This window comes from Triturus cristatus, chromosome 10, assembly GCF_964204655.1.
Source record: "Triturus cristatus chromosome 10, aTriCri1.1, whole genome shotgun sequence".
Lineage (NCBI taxonomy): Eukaryota > Metazoa > Chordata > Amphibia > Caudata > Salamandridae > Triturus > Triturus cristatus.
Window position 1 is genome coordinate 1,032,589,680 of NC_140593.1, and position 24,736 is coordinate 1,032,614,415.

The window sequence follows — 24,736 nt, forward strand, 5'->3', positions numbered from 1 at the left end:
GGTTCTGTTGTTGGGCATAGGTCACCCTGGGACTTCACCAACCTTCATTTCTCCTCCTACGCATAGAAGGGACATTGGACTCTTTACCTACCCCACTACACTGGAAACTATCTGAGCTACCATGAACCTCCCCTGCCCCCGGTTGGGGGGAACCTGAGCCACTCCCTTCAAGATCACTCCCAAATGTGTTTCCAGAACTTTTGGTACTCACACAGAGGTCGGCCTCCTTTGCAAGCTCCCTGGGGTCAGACAACTCACTTGAAAAGGTGTTGGCGTAGCAGAGCTTTCTCATACTCCTGCAACTACTTACGTATGTCATCCCCCTCCTTAAAGCTAGGCATAAAGTCTGTGGGTATGTGGGTGGTATTTTCAACATTGGACTCCATACTGCTGCCACCACTGGGCACTACAGTGCTGGAAAGTCCAGAACTCCCAAACTATGCTAATGGGCTTTATATTTCCAGTTCCCTGAGAACGTTCATGAGCCCATGAGGCTTTTCCTTCTCCAAGGCTCCCTCAGCCTCTCTCTCTTAAGCAGCCAGCTGGGCCATCTGCAGCATCAGGTCCCTCTCAGCCTGTCTATCCTCAAGCTCCTTAAGGGACAGGATAAGGGACTTGACTCTGAGCCTGGCACCTGACCAAGTAAGGGACTAGCTATCTACGAGGTCGTCTCTCTCTGCTGGCGTCCCTGCCCAGTCATTTTCTCCCTCTTCCTCAAACTCTTCAGGGCCACTGCCCTTTAGGGGTGCAAACTGGGAACCCTCCCACTTAGAGTCCTCACCAATATCGGGGTCTTACCTAAAACCAACACTCCCTTGGTTCTCTGTTAATGCCTGCCACCCTGCGTGCCTTTTCAGAAATATTCAGAGCTCGCCAGAGGTCCCACTGTGTGGATTTCCCATTAAGCGTCAACCCCCTCTCCCTGCAGAAACCCTTCAACTCCTCAAAGCAGTAAAACACCAGTTCTCTGAGATCAAAGGAAGATTCCATTCTGGCAAGGTACAAAAACACAAGTGCAACAACAAAATTCCCTAGATGCAAGAAATAAAGCAGGAGTAAACAAGTCAAATGACCAATGAGAAAATCAGGATAAAAAACATCCTTATAGTCTAAGTGCAGATCTGTCGTGCTACAATGAGTCACTGTGGTATCATGCAAACGCAAGCCCTATCCCTTTGCTGCCACCAATGTTAAAAATAGGGTTGCCGGTTGGCTAGGGTATTTACCTAAGCCATGCAGAACCCACCACTCTCTTCACGCCAAAGATAACCTGTGCTCACCCTCCGGTAGTTTGGCACAGAGCAGTTAAGCTTATTATCAGAGGCAATTTGTAAACCGTTTGCGCAACACACTCACACCAGTAACACAATAAATATACTTCAAAAGAGACTCCACACAGGATTATATAATAAATATAGCATATATTGTGCACATAACATAACACAAAAACAACATGAATCTTGAAACCTGCATATTATGTCATTATTGAAACAGTACTCATTATCCTGTCCATGCAAGAATCAAAGACGAGATACATTACTCATCAGGACATGAAATACAGCAGTTTAGGTTTTAGAAGCAACACATACATTACCAGGAATCATCATCTGTACATCAACCACTAAATAACACCATAAATACCTTGTGTAAAAGACCTACCAATGCAGAGACCACATAGCTACAGCCATTATTGGTTATGCTCTATTTTCTGTACATGATGAACTCCATTTGGGGATAAATGCCACTGTACACTGTGGCCCGCAAGAGCACCCCTAAGCCTACTACATGAGGTACCGTAGTTTCGGCTTACTTTCAAACAATGTAGCAAATTCCTCATGGGAATTCATTGCCTCTGTTTAAGTTTTACCCTGTCCTGAAAACAAGATACAGTCCCCCCAGGTATGTGTACAAGCGAGAGGCACACACACTGTGGAATCTAGTGGGGGAGGCCTAGCTAACAGGCATGTAAGAGACTTCCAACTTGCAAAAGCTGGCTGCCAGAGGATGTGCAGTGCAGCCCCAGCAACACAATACCCTTCTGCCCCAGCACTACCAAGGCTTCTTTTCATCAGGGCAGCAAAGTCAGCATCATGGGGCCTGTAGGAGGGATAGAGCACCCTCTACACCTCTGGTCGGTTATGCGAGGGGACTGGCATGGCGGCCCTTTGGGACCCCAAGCAATAATGACGAGCAGAGATCCCTCTTCCTGGCTGGGCTTCTCCCACTGGGAATCCTGAACCGCCCACGAAGGAAGCACAGGATGGCCACAAATTCCGCCAAGGCTGTGTGGCTTCCTCTGCCTGCTGGTGGGCTAACAGGTCAAAATAACAATGGTTGACCTCAGTGTGCTCTTTCAAGCTCTCGTCATGCGCTATGATGCTCAAGTTCCCCGGACCCACACATGCTGGGGGAACAAACAATTGACATGGCAGTCGAGCATGGCTGATTTCAGAGGAATCCGGTAATCAGAGAAGAATCAACAGCGTTCCGCATGTGCTTCTCTACTAAAAGAGCACCTCAACTTTCCAAGAGGGCAATACAGTGTAGGAAGTCTTAAACACACCCGAAAATTTAAAGGAATCCTCCTGAACCCCTGAAATCTCCTCACAAGAACAGGGGGAGGAGAGGTAAGCCAACAAGCCCCTGGAGAACATTGGGGGGCACAAAAGCTTCAAGGCAGCAGACAGCACACAGAAACAGGTCATAGAATGGCAGTCCCTCCTGCAGCTCAGTGCAAAGCAAGCAGCAGGCCAACACAGCAAAGCAGTTAGTAAAAGGGCAGTCCCTCATGGTAGCACAGCACAGCATTTCCTTTTGTCAATGTGAAGGATGTAGAGCCAGCAGTGTCTTGTTAAAAGTACCACCCAGTGTCAAAACGTATGGGTCAGAGTCCCTGCACTTATTCTCCAAATGTCTTTGATGTAGAGGTGACTTCAAAAGAAACCTTAGCATTGCACAACACCCCCTTTCAACCAAAGCCCTAGCCACAGACATCAGTAGGGGTTAAATCAGCCCTTTGTGTGAGCACAGGATACAGCCTATACTAATGTAAGTGTGCCCCGCCTGCCTCTCTCCCAGCATGAGGAAGACCATCAGTATGTAGATATATATGATGGCTGCACAGAAAAGTGTAGCTGTCAACCAGGCCCAGATGTGGATTGAGTTAGGCCGCAAAGCATGAAGAGTCATAAGCACAGAAAAATGCAAATTTTCTAAAAGTGGCATTTCTAAAATAGTAGTAAAAAATCCAGCTACACCAGTAAGCAGGATTTCTCACCGCTATTCCATATATACCAAACATGACAATGCTACTCCTTTCATATCAGGAATTACCACTTAAACATGTATAAGGGAATTGCCAATGCTAGTCCATGAGAGTAGTAGGCCTCATAGTAGTGAGAAAAAATAGGTTGTTTGTCACTACCAGGACATGTCACTCTATAAAGGCACATGTCCTGCCTTTCGCTTACACAGCTCTCTGCCCACAGGGCAACCTGGGACATACCTTAGGGGTGACCTATATGTTGTAAAAGGGGAGTTTAAGGCTTGGTAAGTAGTTTTAAATGCCAAGTCAAAGTGGAATTAAACTGCACACAGGACCTGCAGTGACAAGCCTGAGGAAGATTTGAAAAGCTACTTCTGAGGGTGACCACTTTAGTGCTGCAGGCACTCTAGTAGCCTTTAATTTACAGGCCCTGGGTACATGGGATACCAGTGTATATGGGACTTACAAGTCAATTAAATATGCCAAACAAGTGTAAATTAATCATACCATGTTGAAAGGAGAGAGCACATACACTTTATCACTGATTAGCAGGGGTAAAGTGCCCAGAGTCCTAGAGCAAACAAAAAGAGGATCTAAAAAGTAGGAAGAAGAAAGTAAAGGTTTGGGGGAAAATCCTGCAAAATGGCCAGGTCCAACAATGGACAAATACTATGTGGACACCCACTAACAAGTGCCACTCTTCCTTGTCATGTTAGAGAAAGCATTTCTATAACTTTTGCACTTTATTTTCAATAATGTATTTGAGATTAACACCCACTAACAATAGAAATGTTGACTTTTTGATTTAAGTAAAGAACCTGTTAGAAATTGGGTTATTGGTTGAGGGGGTGTTGACCCTACTCAAGCAACAACCACAATCCTTTTTAGAGAATAAAAGGCATTGTCATTTACAATAATGATAGCTTAAACTATTGCAAATGTGAGACCTATTGCTTTGCAATAAAGGGTCTTCTTGACCGCTTGTTAGATTGTAAATATGAGAGGAAGAGACCGGCCTGCGACATCTTCAAAGTAGTGATGAATAGTGCAGTAAAGAAGTTGTGTAAGTGTTGTAAATTACACAGACACAAAGTGTGAAGTGAGAGTTAAATATGATGTGAGCTATAAACACTAACGAAGCTCTCCAACACCCTTTGCTCTGTGAGTGATTACACTGTTGCGGCTCAGGAGAAAGAGCGGGGGTGCTATTTCCTGCCATCTCAGTGATTTGAGTGTGCAGTGTTATATTGCGTGATGTCATTGCTATCTTTAGCCAAATAAAAAACACTCCAGCTGTAGTAGGGCCCTGGCTTCACCTCCTAGTGCAGGACGGGCTGTGCTTTATGGCAAACATGGAGGGAGAGCGGGAGGGAGAGATGGTCTCAGCTGCAGGTCCTGCCTCGTGGTGGTATTAGTGGTGGTGTTGGTGGTGGTATTAGGGGTGGTGGTATTGGTGGTGGTGGCATTGGTAGTGGTATTACTGGTGGTATTGGTGGTGGTGTTGGTGGTGGTATTAGTGGTGGTGGTATTGGTGGAGTGTTGCATAGATAGTGGTATTACTGGTGGTATTGGTGGTAGTATTGATGATGGTGGGATTGGGGGTATTGGTGGTAGTAACAGTGGTGGTAAAATTGGTGGTGGAGGTGGTATTGGTGGTGGGATTAGTGGTGGTAATGGTGGTGGTATTGGTGGTGGTGGTGGTGGTATTGGTGGTAAAGGTATTGGTGGTATTGGTGGTGGTAGTGGTATCGGTATTGGTGCTTGTGATGGTATTAGTGGTGGTGGTATTGGTGATGGTGGTGGTATTGGTGGTGGTGGTATTAGTGGTGGTGGTATTGGTGGTGGTACTGGTGGTATTGGTGGTGGTGGTGGTGTTAGTGGTGATGGTAGTATTGGTGGTGGTTTTGGCAGTGGTATTAGATTATTGGTGGTGGTATTGGTGGTATTGGTGATGGTATTGGTGGTATTAGTGGTGGTGGTATTCGTGTTGATGGTGGTATTGGTGATGGTATTGGTGGAGGGGGTAGTGGTGGTGGTGGTATTGGTGGTGGTGGTGTTAGTGGTGGTGATATTGGTGGTGCTGGTATTGGTGGTGCTGGTGGTGGTATTGGTGGTGGTGGTGTTAGTGGTGGTGATATTGGTGGTGCTGGTATTGGTGGTGCTGGTGGTGGTATTGGTGGTGATATTGGAGGTGGTAGTGTTGTTGGTGGCTGTAGTATTGGTGGTGGTGGTGCTATTGGCGGTGGTGGTAGTGGTGGTGGTTGTGGAGGTGGTATTGGTGGTGGTGATATTGGTGGTGGTGGTGGTATTGGTATTGTTGGTGGTGTGGTATTAGTGGTGGTATTGGTGGTGGTATTGGTGGTGGTGGTATTGGTGGTATTTGTGGTGGTATTGGTGGTGGTGGTATTGGTGGTGGTATTGGTGGTAATGGAATTGGTGGTGGTGGTATTGGAGATGGTGGTGGTGTTGGGGGTTGTGGTATTGGCGGGAAACACGTTTCTGCATGTCAACAGTTTCCACTCAGACAGGCTTAAAAAAAGTATTCCATATGGTAAGGATAAAGATAAACTGTAGTGAGGCGGAAGAGACAGCTCAAGCACAAACAGATCTAATTGTTTGTTTTAATCAGAGAAGCTATTCAGAACAAACACTAGAGTCATTTAGGCATAGACCAAATTATTTAGAAAGGGAGGAAATGATTTTTGGCACCACAAAGAAAAGAAAGAAAGTATATGCTAGCAATACAGGAAGATGTGTAACTGAAAACAGTTTGGAGTTGCAGTAAATCAGAAGGATAATCACTAAACCTTAACCCTTAGTCAAAAATTATGCATTCATTGGTGACAAAGTAGCCAAAAAAATTGCCAATAACATAAAGAAAAGTAAAGTCAATGAGAGACGTGCTAGTCAATACAAGCCCAGAGTCTTCAGATAAAACCCACAGGCTAGCAAAGAGCAGAAAATTTAGGAAATGTACTAAATGGAATGCTTGTCTGTATGGGATAAATAAGATTGAATACAGATCACCCTTTAAGAAAAAAAACATGCAAAATAAAATGTCCTGTCAACTGTTGAACTGATTATGCAGTACATATCCTGATGTGTCCCTGCACCTTAATATACGTGGGAACCACAGTGCACAAACGTATCTTACAGCACATACGCACAACTAAAAATAACAACAAAACATACCCAGTAGCATGTCACTTTAATGCAATACATAAAGGTGATGAGAAGCATCTACAGTACTATGTGATTGATCCCCAAACCGTACGAGGTGGAAATAGATAGAAAAAATTGCAACAGCTTGAATCTATACTAGAACTGGATAGCAAAATTCCAAATGGTTTAACTATGGAGGAAGATTTGTTTATGTTCCACTAGAATTATTCAAGATGAAAAAGAAACACAGGGCTGTTTATATTATTTTTTCTTCATATGATTATTTATCACAATGTAGGTTTTACTTTTTGATTTGATTTTTGTTAAAAGCAGTAAGCCTATTTAGAAGGGCAGTTCCCACTAGGGAATGAAATGTTTATAGATCAAATGAACTACGCTACTCCTGAGCAAATTAGAAAAAGAGAATGTATGTTGTGCACATTAAGAGAGTATAATCTACTTGGATTTTAGTTTTTAATGTACGATGTTATATTGCAATAGCGGGGAATGATGGTGTAAATCAAACATTGTCATCTAATGGCATAATGAATTGATAGTTTTCGTGAATGTCTGATTACTTTATTACCAGGTCATTGAAAAAATTCTGCAATAGGGCAAGAAGTCACTTGACTTGTGACAGGTCATTTTCTTACAGCTTTATTATTTTGTAAAATGCATTAACGTGAAATATATAGAACTAGTATTTCTTCTGCTTCTTTACCAAACGATGTAAAATGTGTGTTAAACATTTATGTCTATGTTTTTTTTCAAATGTCACATGTGTATATATAAACCCCCAAAAAGTTTGTTTCTTTGTTGTGACCAAGGCTGGTGTACGCAGCTGAAATGCGTTAATTCACTGCTCTGAAAATAAATTAGTAAACAAACAGATTGTGAGTGTCAATGCCTGCTTTCTTTGGCAGTGTTTGTGGTTATATATATAAATATAAATTCACTGAAGAAAGCAAAGGTTGCCGAGACGTTATAGTTAGGATCCCATGTTACACACACACACAACCATAGCAATTCGACGGTTATAGTTATGCCTAGGTAAACAAAACACTTATAGTTATACTTATGTTAAGATACTATAACTCATAGCCTAAAGTTACTTTATGGCACCCGTTATAGTATAACTATAAGTGTTTACATAAGTATAACTATAACTGTTGACTCTCTATGGTTGTGTGTGTGAGTAAAATGGGATCCTATCTATAATGCCCCTGTAACCTTTGTTTTTTTCAGTGAATTTATATGTTTTTTTAGCCCGTTTTTTTTCCCTATAGGTTTTGAATCTGTGGACCCATGGCGGTGGTATAGTGGGTATTTGCACTTAGCGTCACGGAGGATCCATGGATATACGAATTAAGCACACAAAAAAATGTGGGCAATTTTTAGCCCTTTAGGGACCCCTTACAGTCCTCTCCGTATGCATAATGGGGTCAGGATATCTGTATTCTGAGTCCTTAGATGATTTTTTATTTTTGTTTTCTGACTGGGGCCCATCCGAGAAAGAAAATGGTGGCAACAACTTTCCCTTCAAGTTGCAGCCTGCCAATCAGGGCTTCCTTGTGTCCCCAGATCTACGGTTATTTTGCGGGAGGATTCATGGAATGAAGAATCCGTGTCCCTAGATATGTATACATTTGTTTCTTTAAGAAATTCTAAACTACTGAACAGATTTACACACATTTGCAGAAAGGTCTCTTTGTACACCAAGATCTACCTTTCTGCTAAATTTGATGTAATTCCGTTCAGCGGTTCAGGCTGTAGTCGTGTCTAAAAACAGAAAATTCCCCATAGAAATGATATGAGGAAAAAGTATTTTGAGGCACTCCTTTTTCTCAGCCCCCACTTGATAAATCACTCCGAAAATTTCGGAACAGCAGCACAACTAAGTTGTACACTGGTTTTGAAAAGTTTGTCAAGATTCGTCAAACGGCGCCTTCAAGGGCATGCCGCCTAGCAGTAATGTGTGCCATTTTTGTGGCTTGCTACCGGAGTCACCACCTCACCTACTCTGAATATGCTCTGTGTTATCTCATGAATGCAGAAGGTTTCTTTGCCTCTTCTGAATTAAACAAGGGACAAGGACAATACAGGATGTTGTCGACTTCCTCCTGAACAATGCCCATCCACAAGTAATAGCTAGCATGATAAAATTTCTAGACAGAGTAGACAAAATATTAAGGAATTCATCCACGTGTCCAACCCCTTTAGAACCCCTATGAACATCACCCCAGCGTGTGCCCAAAGCCATGATAATAGTTGATACGGCACTTCATGATTTAGCACTTTAGAAGATTTTTTTGATCTCTGACCATTTCTTCTTATCATAATGTACAAACAGCAATGAACTAGTACTATTCTTAGTTCTAGAATCCTTAAACCAATGACCTTTGAGCCACAATTATGAATAGCTACACAAGTAAATTACCATCTTTCGTTTACCACCTGTAGAATGTTGTCTACCATGGCATCCCAGAAATGTACAGCCCAGTTTCTGATGTTGGTAAAAAAAATGTAGGGCACTTGCTTGCGAACGTTCTGCATTTTTACCAGTAGCACAATACACTTTATGATTCAGTGCTTTAATATAATGTTTGGCCTTCGACCAATTCTTTACATTTTAGAATATATAAAAATAATTAAAAGCTTTTATGCTCACCTCCAGATGTTTTAAACTTACAACAATTTGCCCCACAAGCATCGTTAATAGACTAGACTATCTCAAGACTTCTCATCCTCCAGCTACGGTTATTGGAAACTGTTATGTGGTTATTCAGTGAGGCCCAGTTGATTTTAACATTTGATGTAAATACACCGCTAAATATCCTGATTGATACCCGACAGATGTTCCCACACAAAAGCATGCTAGGCGCCACTGGCATCTTAACTTTTCATGAACTAACTGTGATATACACGGTGACAATATTTTTATGCATTGATTTTACTCCTTCTCAATATTATCTTATGCTGCTGTCACTTTAATTGAATTTATTGTCTAAATAAAGCATTTAAACCTGCCCTGAATCTGTAGGCAAACCTAAAGTAAATAAAAAAAATGAGATGACACTTTGGAATTTGAATAATAGAGTCACAGAGGAGATTTTATGTTGTCAATATGTTTGGTTTTCAGAGTGCCTACATCTGTTTATGAATCCAATGGACCGTGGATCAAGGATTACCAATGCTTTTCTTGTGTCTCAAAGCCTACTCTTATTTTAAGTCAGTCTAATCAGGTTTGATTTATTGAATCCTTTAGACTTGCCAAACCTCAGTTTTCTTAGTATCTATTCATGAAGCATAGTGTTCTTTCACAAGCAAACAGATGTTTTACCGATGGTTTGTTTAACTAACATGTTCAGTAAGTGACCATTTCACAATGCCTTTTTCACAATGCCTTCTATTACACATACCAACATGACAGTTTGTGAACTCAAGTAAACCGGTTGCACAAGTCTATTTTAAACTGGTTATGGATATAGTCTTTAAAGTGTGTGTTTATGGATATTGATCCGAAGCATAATTATTAATAAAGTGTGAGATTTTCCTGTGTAGTAGTTATCCTTTTTATTTATAGATATTTTGCTCATCAGCATTGCTGATTTCACACAACTTCGCATGTCTCCTGGATCACAAATTTGACTACATGTTATTTAACTTATTTGTATTCTTTTCAAGCCAACAATATTCAAACACTGTTCTGCATCAATGCATAATAAATATTGGCTACTCCAAGAGGTCTGCATTTGTTGTACTAACACATGAAAACACATGCATACACAAGTGTGCATTTATGCATACTGAAATATGCATGTGAAAGCAGGGGAAGGTACAGTAAAAGATATAAAAGCAGTACTGTGTTAAATCCCCCTTGCCCTAATTACAGTCCTGCTTTTACTTCTATGTGAAATGATGATCGGGTGGCAATGGATATAATCTCTAAGAGAAACAAAGATGGGATGTAAGCCTTCGTAGTATTGACACAGAAAGAAACACAGGATGTAATAATGGCTCCCTTGACACGTAGGTAAAAAAATGCCTGCTTAGGAGGCACGAGAAGTCACCTGGAGCTCCAATTAACCATCCAGTAGAAAGGAGGGTTGGGGCAGGAGCAAGAAGAGGCAAGCACAACCAAGATGAACAAAGTCTTGACAGACCATGGAAATCAATCCATTAATCAATCAATCACACTTAAATAGCGAGGCTAATCAAAAGTGAGGGTATCGAGGCACTACAAGAACCCTGCTGCTAGGGAGGGATCAGTTGAACAGCCATGTCATGAGTCCTTTCCCAAATTCCAGCAGAGAGGATGAGGTCTGGAGGTAAAGGGAGAGGTTGTTGCAGGACTTTGCCGTGAGGTAGAGGAAGGAGCGTCCTCCACTGTTGCTTCAGCGGATGCGGGGGGTGTGAGCAAGGGAGAGGGAGGCAGAGCGCAGGTGTCTGGAGGGTTGCTGGAAATTCAGGCTGTGGTTGGTGTATGCAGGTCCTTGGTTGTGGAGCGCAGGTGTTGCAGGGATTCTGCTTATGCACAGAACTATGCGCAGGAACCCAGGACCTCAGAGAATTGTGGTGTACCAAAAACTCCCCTCAGAACCCAGAACCCAGAATCCCTTATCCGACTAGCTTAGTGTCCCATTCGTTAGCCAAGGTTTAGCTCGGCGGTCCCAATGTATAGACAACCCAGAACAAGCGACTTAGAATATTCTCAGGAATGGTGGGAATCAGAAATACCTGTTCGTAACTATTCTCATATCAGTCCACAAATGAATAAACAAAGACACAGTAAAGTTTAAAGAGTTTATTTTATAAACCTCGTGTCCTAAGATGCAGTACTTTGGCTAACATAAGCAGAGAAATGGTTAAGATCAGAACCATCAGCATTGTTACAATACCATAGAAAATGAAAGGAGCAATCATAATAAAATGACAGTGGAAACAGCCACCTTCCTTTCGCTAGTAAACTAATAGGATTATTATTAGACTAATAGAAGGTCTCTAGGCTTGAATGGGGAACCCCATACCGTATAGATCAGCTTAGTGGAATCACATCACAGGATCAGCTAGGCTCTCTCCTGGGAACGCTCTTCTTCCGAATGAATCTAAAACATGCTGCACTACAATATTAAAAGCACTCGTCTTTCAGGTATCTGCAGCTGCGTGCATGTTATGGCTAAATAGTGGGACGATCAACCTGCACCCAACAACATGTACCGTCTAGTGACCCAGACTGTTTCTTTACACAATGTACAAACCAAGGTCGCTGCTCACTGTTAAGGATGTTAACAACAGACAGTTCTCATGTGAAGCAAAGTCGAGTAAGCATTTCTCAATTAATAACATGCAACAACAGTGTCGCGTGCAAAAGCAGCAAAAGAGGCAAGATGGCTTTCTAACATCTAACGCGGTTGTGCTAACTTAGCATTGTACATAGGGAGATAGTAATCTTCACTACACCCCCCCTTGATCGGACCACTAACCACTAGGGGCGCACTTTCAAGAACGCAGAGTTCAAGTTTGATAGAACGGAACCAAGGGCATGAACTGTAAGTCCATATAAGGTAAGCGAAAAGTTTGAAGAAAAAAATAAAAATAAAAACGATGTTTCAGGGAAAAAAAAATGTAAAGGGAGACAAAAATATAACATCGATGGATACTAGGCCTGGGCAAAAATTTCGTTCCGTTCGCGGAAATTGCGATAATTTGACATTTTTGCGTTCCGCGGAGAGCGCGAAAAAGTCAAAAATTCCGGTTTCCGCAGCTTGGCGATAATTTGTTTCTTGCTCGCGCTGTAAAATGATACATTCTCGCGCGCGCGCGATCGCCTTACCTGAATCCCTGCGTTCGCCGACAAGTTTTCTTGATCCGGTCGCGTTCTCCATGAGATGTTGTATTGTTTTTAGCCATTTGCGCTGTCTCGCGACAGTTCGCGCCCGCAGTGACGTCATGCGTCGCGCGATCACGTCTTTCTTCTCGCGATCATGCACCGCGAGAACAACTCAAAACAAGATGGCCGCGCCCGCAAGCAACCACATGGGTAAGTTGGCGACCCGCAACCATGCAGAAAATCTCGCGAACATGCCGGAAAAAAACTTCCGCATCTTTGCGATATTTCTGCTTGTTTGCGATAATTTTAAACATTCTCGCGATAATTTGCGAAGGTTAATTCCGCAAATTCCGCCCACCCCTAATGGATACACCATGAAACGAAGAGGACAAAAAGTCAATCCATCAAGGTATAAGCACAATAAGTTGCAACAGCTTCCAAGAGGAAATCATTGGAATGTTCTGCAAAATTATCTGCCATCCAGTTCAGCAAGGGGAAGGAACACACGTGTTCCTCGACCACTGGAGCCTCTAGCACCATTCGAGGACAACAGGTGGGTTCCTCAAGATAACTTCTGTCTAAGAAGTCAGCAGCAGCCGTTCCGATGTCCCAATTCCCCAGTACTCCATGTGCTGCTCCACAGGCCATAATCCTGACGCCAGAACAGTCCAACTCATGAGCCACTAAGGGGCTCATTAGCCGATCATAATCCGGGGCAGGAGACACCGAGTTCGACAGGCACAAATCCAGAGCCCATTGGAATGGACAATCTAGGCAATGAAATACAGGTTGAACACAAGTAAAGAAAGGAAACCGGAAGGACAATCCATAGGCGATGCTTAAGGTTGCCAGCGGTAAAGTGCCATAGTATTCAAGCATCCGGTTACGAAGATGGATCAGCCGGGGCATGCTGTCTTGTAACGCAAGGTGTGCAGCCATAGCGTAGTACGCAGATCAATAATAGCACCCCAGCTACGAGGGCGAGGGTTTCACGGGATGAAGTCAATGCGACTTCTTTTTGAGACAATAGAGCCCTTATTCTGCTCATCTTGTTGAACTCTGCTTTCAAGATTGGAATGGAAGGCCAGATGGATACATCGAGCCGTCCATGCGGGGGTGGGAAAAGGACCTTATTACAGCAAACCACCCGTTGTGAAACAGTCACTATGTAAGGAATTCCCACTAACATCCCACAGCAAGCTTCATTATTTAATAGCAAATAACTACCGTTAGCAAGCAGCATAAAAGACGGTGTTATAACTGGCACCGGAATCCCTTTCAGGATGCAAGCTAAATTAGGAGCGTGTATATTACAAGCACCATGCAATTGAATGTGCCTACACACTACAGAGTGATCCGGAGTGGAAGTGCACCTTTTAAGTAAACCTCCTTTCCGTCTCTCACGCACCTATATGTGAATGGGAGCGACCAAACTTCGTGCAGGAAGGCAGTACCAAGTTTTTCATATCTGCCTACAGCATAATGTTTCATGCACAAACTGAACTTAAACAGGGGGAATGGTAACGTTATCAACCCGTGGATAAGCCACACAGCGGAGTTTAATTCAGCAACAGAGAAAGGTAAAGGTTCTAACTTTTCAATGTGCAGCGATGAGTAAGTAGCATCCTTCATGGACATGAACTGTTGTTTTGCAGTTAAATTAAAAGGAAGGAACAAAGATGAAGTATTCATGTAATCCCAAGGGACTTTCCCAGCCTTTAACGTTTGCAAAGTCCATGCAAACTGTATAATAGAACGCAATTGATTTTGACCATGATACAATACAGACAAATCATCCTGCACAATGTCTACTACAGACGAAACAATATTATCTAAGGTATAAATTCTGGAAGACAGGGTGTTTATGCTATTATCTATTACAGCCAATACTTTCTCCAAATTGGCTTGGTCAATAGCACGTAATCTGGATGCAGCCTCGATCTGTGATAGCTTCCAAACTTCGTTGTAAATAGCATATACCCATCGTTTGGACCTGCCAGTCGCAGGACCCTTAACAAAATCATTCAAATCTATTTTGTCGCTCAAACGTGATAAATGAAGTTTAACAGATGCTAAGGTGGAATGTTGCAGCCATGACTGGCATAACTTACCTACTGAGTAGGTAGTCACTGTGTGCGAAGATTCAAAACGGGGGTCTACTCTAACTTGTGTATACCCCGGAGTCAAATCCAGAAACCGATGTTGACAGGAATCTGAGCTCGTTTGCCACACCAACAACCCTTCAGGATTTAATGCAGAAACATTGAAGGTTTTGTTGGAAACGAGGGACTGCAACGTAGCAAGGGACAGATCTGTATGATTCTCCCAATAAGGATAAGCACCCAGATCCGGGGTCGAGGGGGAATTTAATTTTTTAGATGTAGCCAATCCAAAACAAGTGGTCTGAAAAATAGATCAATTCAAAAACAACATGTGGTTCGGGATGAGGCAGGCACGATGCAAAGCTTCTGTTCCCTGTACCTGCCACGGTTTAGAACCCCAAACCGATTTAAGATCGATAGTAGCTTTCCATAGGTCATAACCTCCGATTGCCAATTCGTCCATAAAGGACTTGGAATATAACAATTTTGTGTGTGTCAGTCTAACCTTAGAAGCAGATTCAGCTGTAACCTTAAAATAAAAGGAGGCTGGATTAGACACACTAAAATCCGAAAAGTATGCGAATTTGTTCACTAACGTTGTGGAGCTGCCAGGCATAGGGGCTAGACAGTGTTCCCATTGTGTAAAATTAACAAAATTTCTAAAAGTATTTGCTCTGTGTAGGAAATGTGTGCCATAATGTTGGTAGCAGAATTGCTCATCATAATTTACAGTATCTAAATAGAAATCTTCAGCATCAAATGCAGCATAATATTTCAAATCAGAAAACAGTGCTTCTATCGCTTGTACATCCCAATCATCTGATCGGATGTTCTGTTTAACTACATCACCCATAGAAACACGAAAGACATTTGGCACATTAATCACTTCAGTGGGGCCATGAATTTGAAATTGTACAGCATCCCAAGCGATCCCATCACGCACAGGCCAGGCAGTAATGTTCCCAAAAGTCTGGTCCCTTTTCATAATATGTGATGAGGAGTGGGGGGCCAAAGTTCCATCAATTAATCCAATTGTAGATCTTTCATTCAGGTAGTGTCCATTGATAAGTCTAAAAAACACTACCACAAAACCAATGGACATAAACAAAAAAACACATGTGAGCACCAGCCAAATGTAAGTCCAAGGCGGAATTAAAAAATGTCTTTTGAACCAGGCAACAAAAATAGAAACTTTTGATGGGGCATTGGAAGTCATTGAATTAGTGTCAAAGGAATAATGTGACTGGTTAATTACGGTTGATTGTAAAAGAGGCACCGGGACTTCTGCAGGATAAGCATACTCAGCATCTTCAGGCAGACCACCAGCTGTCGGTGACAATAAAGGACCAGTAACTGTATGCATCTCGACGGCAACATCAGGCAAGGTGTTAGAAGCTGGGGCCACAACAGAATTTCGTAGCATTGAAGGGCAAGAAACTGCTGGTGTCATACTAAGAAGTATCGTCCACTCGCTGTAGCTTGACATTGTCAATAGAGATGTACCTGTTATCCTTGCGACCAGGAAGTGGAGGTAAAATGACTGTACGTTTACCCTGTACTCGAAGCACCGGAACTGGTGCACGATAAGAGGGGCCGAACTCCTTCTTGTTCTACACCTTCTCACGGACCAGGTCACCAACTCGAGGTAGCCAGCCGACTACCGGAATCTGAAGTGCAGCATCAGATGTGGAGGGTACGTGTTCCTTCGCTAGAGTGTCTCTGGCTTCTTGAAGATTCTGCAATACAGCACAGTGATCATCTAGGTCAAAGGGTGCGGCTGCCGCCGCCATGTCTAGACCATCAAGGTCAGGGACAAACATTCGTATACCAAAGAGCATCAAGTATGGGGTCCACCCACCCAGAGACCTTCTAGGGAGCTTATTAAGTGCACGTTGCACGTCATAAAAGTGGGCTAGCCAGTTCCGGCCAGTACCTAAAACCCTGGCTGTCAAAGATTGCTTTAAGTCACGGTTCATTCGCTCCACCACACTATTGCCCTCAGGCCGGTATGGAGACGAAAATTTGACTTGGACCCCCAAATTTCTCATGGCTTCTTTGTACGCCTTAGAGGCGAACGCAGGGCCGTGATCCGAATGAAAGGTACCACATGCAAAACTTCCAACAAAGACACGCAAATCCTTGATGACAGTACGGGCATCAGCACTCCTTTGTGGCCACACCCACAGAAAACGTGTGCACGAATCCACTGCAACCGAGATGTACTTGTACGCAGTATCAGAGGTAAAAGGACCGCAATGATCTAAATAAACACAAGCAAGTCGTTTATTAGATATATACAACTGCGTTTGTGGTGGGCGCGCCGCAGATGAAGGCTTTATCTGCTGGCAAATGTCATAATTAAGAACATAGGCGCGCGCTTGTTTGTATAAGCCGAACCACCAGTAACATTGCTGTAATAGAGATACAGTAGCCGCAACGCCGGCATGCGTGGACGCCATGCCCTCGTGGGCCGCTGATATCAAAGATGGTCTGCAGTCCGCGTTGGGAATCAATCTGTCACCAACGTCGTTAATCCTCACTAACGGGACGTTATCAGGACTTAAGCGATAATGGTAACGAGAAGGGAAACCTTTCGGAAAGTTCTTTCCCGTCTCTGTAGCAGCAATAGCTGCCAAGATGTCATCATCGATCTTACTTTGTGATCTTGTAACTGCTGCTACTAAGTATGTCGCCACTGCGGTTTTTGCTGCCTCGTCAGCCAATCTGTTACCGACAGCATGGACGCCAAGACGTTGGTGACCAAGAGTGTGAATTACATTCACGAGAGGCAGACGTTCTTTAAGTTCTGCCACTCGAACCCAAAGCGTTTTATGCTTAACTGTTCTACCTTTGGAATCACGAAAGTCATTTTGAGACCAAAAATGTAGATAGTCATTGTAAGCTTGGACACAATAAAACGAGTCACTCACTATAAGAGTAGTGACTCGAGGATCAGCAAACTCCAGTGCAAGCACCAGAGCACGAAGCTCTGCCAACTGTGCGGTACAATCACCCAATGACTGCGTATGCACGACATCGGATTGGAATTCATCATTCACGAATGTTCCGACCACAATTGCGCAGGCCGCCGAATAGGCGTGCTTTGACCCAGTTGCGGGTTGCGCAGAACCGTCAGTGTAAATGACACAATGGTAATCCTCGAGCGGGCGCAAAGTCAGAGGAGCTGGATGAACGAATTCATACTGCAAGAACTCCTGAGTCTGTAATGCCGCGTCAAAGATATATGTGACGTCAGGCGAAGTCAAGGAAGTTGCCCATTGTATCCACCTTGGATGCAAAGCTTTAGAATTGGGTACACTAGCTTTTGTCACTGCCTCAAGGGCAGGATATGGTGTTACCACCAACATGCGTTTCCCTTGCGATAGCGCTCGTTCTTTCAGGATCGCCATCTGTACTGCTGTCAGTACTTTCTCGACAGCTGAAAATCGCAGCTCAGCTGAAGTGTACAGGTGTGATTTGTAAGCAATGGGACTGTGTCGCCCTCATTGAACGTTAAGTACGTGAAACCCACTGCGCCCGGCACAATTCTAATGACCAGGTTAGTGTGGTTATCACGCGTCTGTAAGTATTTAGAAGCAAGAAGATCAGCTTGCAATGACTGCAATGTAGCTGAATGCTCCGGCAGCCAACAAGATTTGGAAAAAGTAGGTTGTACCAAGGCATAAAGCGGCTTGATACGCTGGGCATAGTCAGGAATGTAGGTGCGACCGAAATTCAGAAAGCCCAGCAAAGATTGTAATTTTTTCAGTGTCGTAGGAGCACGAAGGCATGCGCATTTCTCAAGGAAGTGCGGAGCCAATCCTCGACCTTCATTGTTGAGTTCGTACCCCAAGAACAACACTGTATACTCGGCAATGTGAGATTTCGCAAAGTTGAACTTGTATCCGAAGTCTGCAAACATAGTAATTATGTTATCTACGCGAGTCAGGTGTGGGATCAACTCGTCGTCTGTCAGATAGATATCATCGACATACGAGTACACTTCCAGGTCCACCATCTCCAAGAGAGAGACCACACGAGCGGCAGACACCAGGGCTGTTTTTATAGCCCATTGGTAGCCTTTTGAACTGTTTTTGTTTGCCACCCTAGGTGAACGCCGTCCACTCACTACTGAGAGAGGACAAGTTATGGCTGTAAAAGCCATTGGATATGTCATGTGTGGTTTTAAACCGTTTTCTCACGAGACTATCGACGAGAGCAGAACTGTGGGTATTCTGTACCACGCACGTTCGGCAGTGTGAGTTTAAATGCCGGTAATCCAAAACTAGGCGGTACAACCCGTCAGGCTTCGTCACAGTGAATAAAGGGTTATTCATTGGTGACACACATGTTTCAATTACTCCTTGATATTCCAATTGTTCAAGGATTGACGTGATGTGAGGTCTTGCTTCGCGACGCATGGGATATTGGGGTTGCGGCTGGGGAGTTGACCACAACGGAATCTCATGGCTAGGAGACAATTTATCCCAGCCAACCTGCTTACGATACAACGCAGGTGTGAGCACCTGAGCCCACTTCCCGGCTAACTTCTTAGACTTGTCCTTCGGCACCGTGTGCGCAAAGGATGGGAGGATCATCTCCTCCCCTCTAGGAGCGTCTAAAACGAAAGCCGGGGGCCAATCAGCCTCCGCCAAAAGAATATCATAGGAGGAGGTCAGATTATCCCAAAAAATCCCTTGAATTGTGCGTTGTATGTCACCCTCAATTAAAAGGACTATATTATACAGTCTGTCAGGGGGAGCCACGCGAGTGTCAGCAGTTTCAACAGTCACAAATGTATCAGTTGCTGTCGCCACCAGATATGGACGCAGTGCTCGTCACACTACTGTAACTTCTGCCGCGCTGTCGAGCAGCGTTAGTGCCCATGTCAGGTTCCGAAACTGCGTCCGTACTATCTGAGGCATACCTCGCTGTTAGGGCAGCAACTTTCTTCCTCTGAAACGGGGGTCTTTGACGTGCAGACTCGTCCTGCTTGCCTTTGCCATCAGTCTGACGGGGTTGCTCACGACCTTGGGCACCCCTTCCTTTCCCATGGTCTCCGCCACCGGATTGTGATGCCGATGTTTCCTGTGAAGAAGGAGGAGAGCGTTGTTCAGGAACCTGAAATCTATCAGGTGACTTGATACGAGAACGATTGCGCAGATCATATGTGCACTAGACGACTGGACGGGTGAGGCAGGACGAGAACCCTGTTTCTGTTGCTGCTTCCCCTGTTTTTTTACTTCTCCAACTTTGTTTAGGAAAATTGGGTCTTTCGTCTTTAGTAGACAAACTCATCTTAGTTTGCTGTACTACATCAGGAATGATCACTGTAGGTTTCACACCTAAGGCACTACGTCCCACAGTTCTGTAGGCTTTCGCAATAATTTTAGCGAATTCCCTGGGCTTGTCGACGTCATCCACGAGGTCCAGCATATTAGCTACTTGGAACTGCATGGCATCTCCTTTGAGGTTGCCCATCACCATGGAACATACCACATCGAAGCTGTCGACAACCCTCATTCCCAATTCAATAGCAGCCTCCGCACCGTGATTGTCTTGAACTTTCTTGATGACGGAGGGTAGCACAGACATAGACGGAGTGCCATAGCACTTCGAATAAGTCGCAGCAAAGACCTTACCCCAGTTGTCACAATCGGCCCTATCTGGGACCAGGTCCTTCGGCAAAGTAATGGTGAGAATCCTGTGTTTCTCCACAGGAGTGGTGTGCGGAAAAACCGCTTCCAGTTGGTCAAATTTCTCAGCAAGCCAGTAAGGCAATTCATCCTTACTCTGGGGGCGCTTGCCCACTATCGAATTAACCATAACAGGACTAATAACCACCGCGTGGTGGTCAGTTGTGTGTCCCGCAACAGCAGGTGCCCCCACCTGGACGTTGCGTGACACGTACTGCACTAAAGCCCTATGTACCGTAATCAGGGCTGTTTGTAGCACCCGCAACTCAGCCACCGTCACCTTGAGATAGCGGGGATGAGGCGTAAAACCAGCCAGCACCGGCCATGTAGCCCCTACAATAGACAACGGGCCCATTCTAGTCGGTGCCACCGCATGGGGAAGGGCGCCATTAAACCAAATGGTATGCTGCCAGGCAGAAATAGGAATTTCTTGTGTCCTATATGGGGTATAGACCAGAGGTAGCTGCGTGGGAGTAAAGGAATGAAATGTATCATCGTCTGCATCCACCGCTGGAAAAGTCACCCATGAGTAGAACAACTCATACGGGTACGACGCATCAGCGCTCACCACAAAAATAACAGCCATCCCATCATCTGGCACCCCATACGTCGTCAAATGACGTGCGCAGAGGGGCTCGACTATGTGCGGCAATTTCGACTGCCATAAGGACACACTAAAGAGTAACAACGATATCCACAGTAGCACTAGGGTTCAGTAAAAATAACCTTTTTAATGATCAAGCTTGAAGGAACCTATTAGTCGAAACCTAGGTAGGTTAAACCGTCACTCCCGTCAACCGGAAACCAGAGTGAGGGTGTTGTGGACTAATACAGGCACTACTAAGGCGTTTCAAATCAATAGACCAAACGTTAGGTGCGCCATGTTGCAGGGATTCTGCTTATGCACAGAACCATGCGCAGGAACCCAGGATCTCAGAGAATTGTGGTGTACCAAAAACTCCCCTCAGAACCCAGAACCCCTTATCCGACTAGCTTAGTGTCCCATTTGTTAGCCGAGGTTTAGCTCGGCGGTCCCAATGTATAGACAACCCAGAACAAGCGACTTAGAATATTCTCAGGAATGGTGGGAATCAGAAATACCTATTCGTAATTATTCTCATATCAGTCCACAACAGAATAAACAAAGACACGGTAAAGTTTAAAGAGTTTATTTTATAAACCTCGTGTCCTAAGATGCAGTACTTTGGCTAACATAAGCAGACAAATGGTTAAGATCAGAACCATCAGCATTGTTACAATACCATAGAAAATGAAAGGAGCCATCATAATAAAATGACAGTGGAAACAGCCACCTTCCTTTCGCTAGTAAACTAATAGGATTATTATTAGACTAATAGAAGGTCTCTAGGCTTGAATGGGGAACCCCATACCGTATAGATCAGCTTAGTGGAATCACATCACAGGATCAGGTAGGCTCTCTCCTGGGAACGCTCTTCTTCCGAATGAATCTAAAACATGCTGCACTACAATATTAAAAGCACTCGTCTTTCAGGTATCTGCAGCTGCGTGCATGTTATGGCTAAATAGTGGGACGATCAACCTGCACCCAACAACATGCACCGTCTAGTGACCCAGACTGTTTCTTTACACAATGTACAGACCAAGGTCGCTGCTCACTGTTAAGGATGTTAACAACAGACAGTTCTCATGTGAAGCAAAGTCGAGTAAGCATTTCTCAATTAATAACATGCAACAACAGTGTCGCGTGCAAAAGCAGCAAAAGCGGCAAGATGGCTTTCTAACATCTAACGCGGTTGTGCTAACTTAGCATTGTACATAGGGAGATAGTAATCTTCACTACACAGGGACAGCTTAAGGATTTCAGGGGCCCCCGGCCAAACATATTTTGGGGGCCCCATTCGGAACAGCTTTTAATTTAGGATCCAGTTTCAGCTCTTTCATGCCCTCTGAGTCAAGGTCAGTGATAGTGCGCAGACACACTGGTTCAAATTCTAAATGTGTTTGCATCTAATATTCAGGGATAGTGATGGAAAACTGTATTTAAAACAATCTGTTGAAGAAATATTAAAAGTCATCTGGATAAGATTCTCTGCAGAACAGAGCTGGCTCTATCAGGGGGCCCCCAAAAAGACTGGGGCTCTGGCCAGAGCCCACTTTGCAATCAAAAAGAGGGGGAAGGTAGAGGTTACAGTTAGGTTCACCCTCCTTAGGTTCACCCTCCTTATTCAGTTATGAACACAAAAAAAACAGGATACTGGAATTAGAACCTAACTACGGGAGAAAAAAAAGAGACACATCTGCTGAAGTGGAGTAGAGAAGTCTACTGGTAAGAAAGAACAATTTATTTCTAGCATCCCCTCACTCACCAGGGTTTCCCCATGGTGACATGCTTCATCATAGGGGTCCTCTCAATCCGCTGCGGATTGAGGCGTGCTACGACTTGCGAAATTACGTAGGAGCACTTATGTGAAAAAAAAGTTTAGTGCAGTGATGTGGAGTGGGAAAGGAATAGGTTAAAAATACCTAACTAGTGGGTGAATATTTTATTCTTGCTCCTAGTTGGTATGTTTAAAAACAGGGGTGAATACTGGGGAAAAACAGCTTAACCATAATTAGTTAGGTGTCCCTAGTATTTGTCGACATGTTTCGAGCTTCCCCAAAGCTCTTCCTCAGGACCACACAGGGGCCAGCCCTGTGTGTACCACTCCTAGGTGAATTGTAAATAGCTAAATAGAGAAATATAGTGAAAAAGTGAAATAAAAGTGCCACATCTAATGTGCGAGCACTCCTGGTTAAATACATGCGATTTACACAATGGTACGTAGTATCTGTAGGGAATAAAACAGAACCCTGTTAGAGATCTGCCCGGTGAATCCCAAAACTAAACAACATTATCTGGATGAAATGCGGTCCATCTAGATGCAAGTTTTCTTTCTGTTAAAAAGGCGCTCAAGTTTTTTACACCCTAGTGTAAGCTTCAGGTCATGTTATTGTGTTCTATGTTTCTTTTCTAGCGCCTGCTTGCTTTTGTAAAATCCTAGTGTGAGCCTTATAATTATTGTGTTCTTTGGGTTGTCTTTGCGAACATCCCTTTGTAATAACTATTTTTTTCTTCTAACCATTGAAGATGACTGGTTTCAAGAAAATACAAGCTGTTATATTTTGAAATTATACATTTACCTACTCTACTAGTCACATGCCTTTTTTCAAGCAGGCCGCCTCAAGCTGCCATGTCCAGTGAGTAGGCTCTGTGGTGTCTTTCTACCCTTTTTAGGTCAAGCCTAAGTTAGTGTGCATGCGCTGCTCCGCAAGACTTGTTGTAGTGGAGTACGGAATACAAGCTCCGCCCACTCTCTGCTCATATTTTTCATTGGCTTGTCTCTTTGTCCTTCATAAATGCTGGCTTCTGATTTCTAAATAGGCTTGTTAGTATCTTCTTAGTAGCCTTGTCTTCATCTGTAACCTGGCAAACACAAGGACATGATAGAGCGAGCTCTGAAACTTTTCAGACACTTAGCCCCAGTCATAGATCTGGGTTGAATCCACCATCACTCTTTAGCCCACTTCGCCACCTCAGTTCAGACCCAGCCACATGCCAATCAGTCTTGACCCTGTGCCTCAAGGGAACAGTCCATCCCAAACTGCCAAGCCATGTCTTCCCTGAACTGGAAACAAGCATCCTGGAACTGGTTTCGGGGTAACACCCCTCATCAGCCAGGCTAACTTGAATCCAGTGGCAAAGTGAGCAAGGGACATATGTCTGGCCATACCCTGCCAACTTAGGGCGAACAAAGCAAACCCAAGGAGATGATGGACGGAGCGCTGAAACTTTTCAGACACTCACCCCCAGTCATAGATCTGGGTTGAATCCGTCATCGTTCTTTTACTCAATTCCCCAGATGTAAAGCAGCACGCAAAGGATGCAGCTAATTGGGACCTGCAGTGCTGGACTGGAGTGCATTCCATTTTTGTTCATCTGGTGATGACTGGTATAGGGGCTGGTATAGTACTGAGTGATGAATAAGACCCATAGCGTAGAGGTCTTGTATGAGGGTAAGAGCATTAGGCAGGAAAAGGGAGTTATTAACCAGCCTGCATGAGCTAGAATTGGCTGCATACTGCTGAGTGTTATGGTATTATTGTGGGTTAGAACGGTTAGCTAGAAGTTGACATTACTATATAATGCCCTGGCTAGCGATATATCAGCCCTCTTTATTTTAGCTGTATATTGGAAATAGTATATAGATTGGGCTGTTTAATTTCTGTGAGCTTTAAACTTCAGATTCTCATTGATGCACAGACGTTACTATGGACTAGAAACAGGCAACTAGAAAAGTGGCGAAGTGAGCTAAAGAACGATGATGGATTCAACCCAGATCTGTGACGGGGGGTGAGTGTCTGAAAAGATTCAGCGCTTCGTCCATCATCTCCTTGTGTTTGCTTTATTTGTCCTTAAGTTGGCAGGGTATGCCCAGACGTGGGTCCCTTGCTCACTTTGCCACTGGATTCAAGCTAGCCTGGCTGATGAGGGCTGTTAGCATGAAACCGGTCCCAGGATGCTTGGTTCCGGTCCAGGAAAGACATGGCTTGGCAGTTCGGGCTGGACTGTTCCCATGAGGCAAAGGGTCAAGACTGATTTTCATATAGCTGTGTCTGAACTGGGGTGGCGAAGTGAGCTAAAGAACGATGATGGATTCAA

At 44.0% G+C, this 24,736-nt stretch overlaps 1 protein-coding gene across 1 annotated transcript in view; it reads right to left on the reverse strand.

Moving 5' to 3' along the window:
• Positions 1–17,769, reverse strand: part of LOC146796477 (uncharacterized) — a 40,216-nt gene extending 22,447 nt beyond the window's left edge. The window contains exon 1 of the mRNA XM_085631335.1: positions 16,512–17,769. Within this exon, the coding sequence (XP_085487461.1) occupies positions 16,512–17,769 (1,258 nt within the window). The remainder of the gene's footprint in view (positions 1–16,511) is intronic.
• Positions 17,770–24,736: the final 6,967 nt, after the last annotated feature.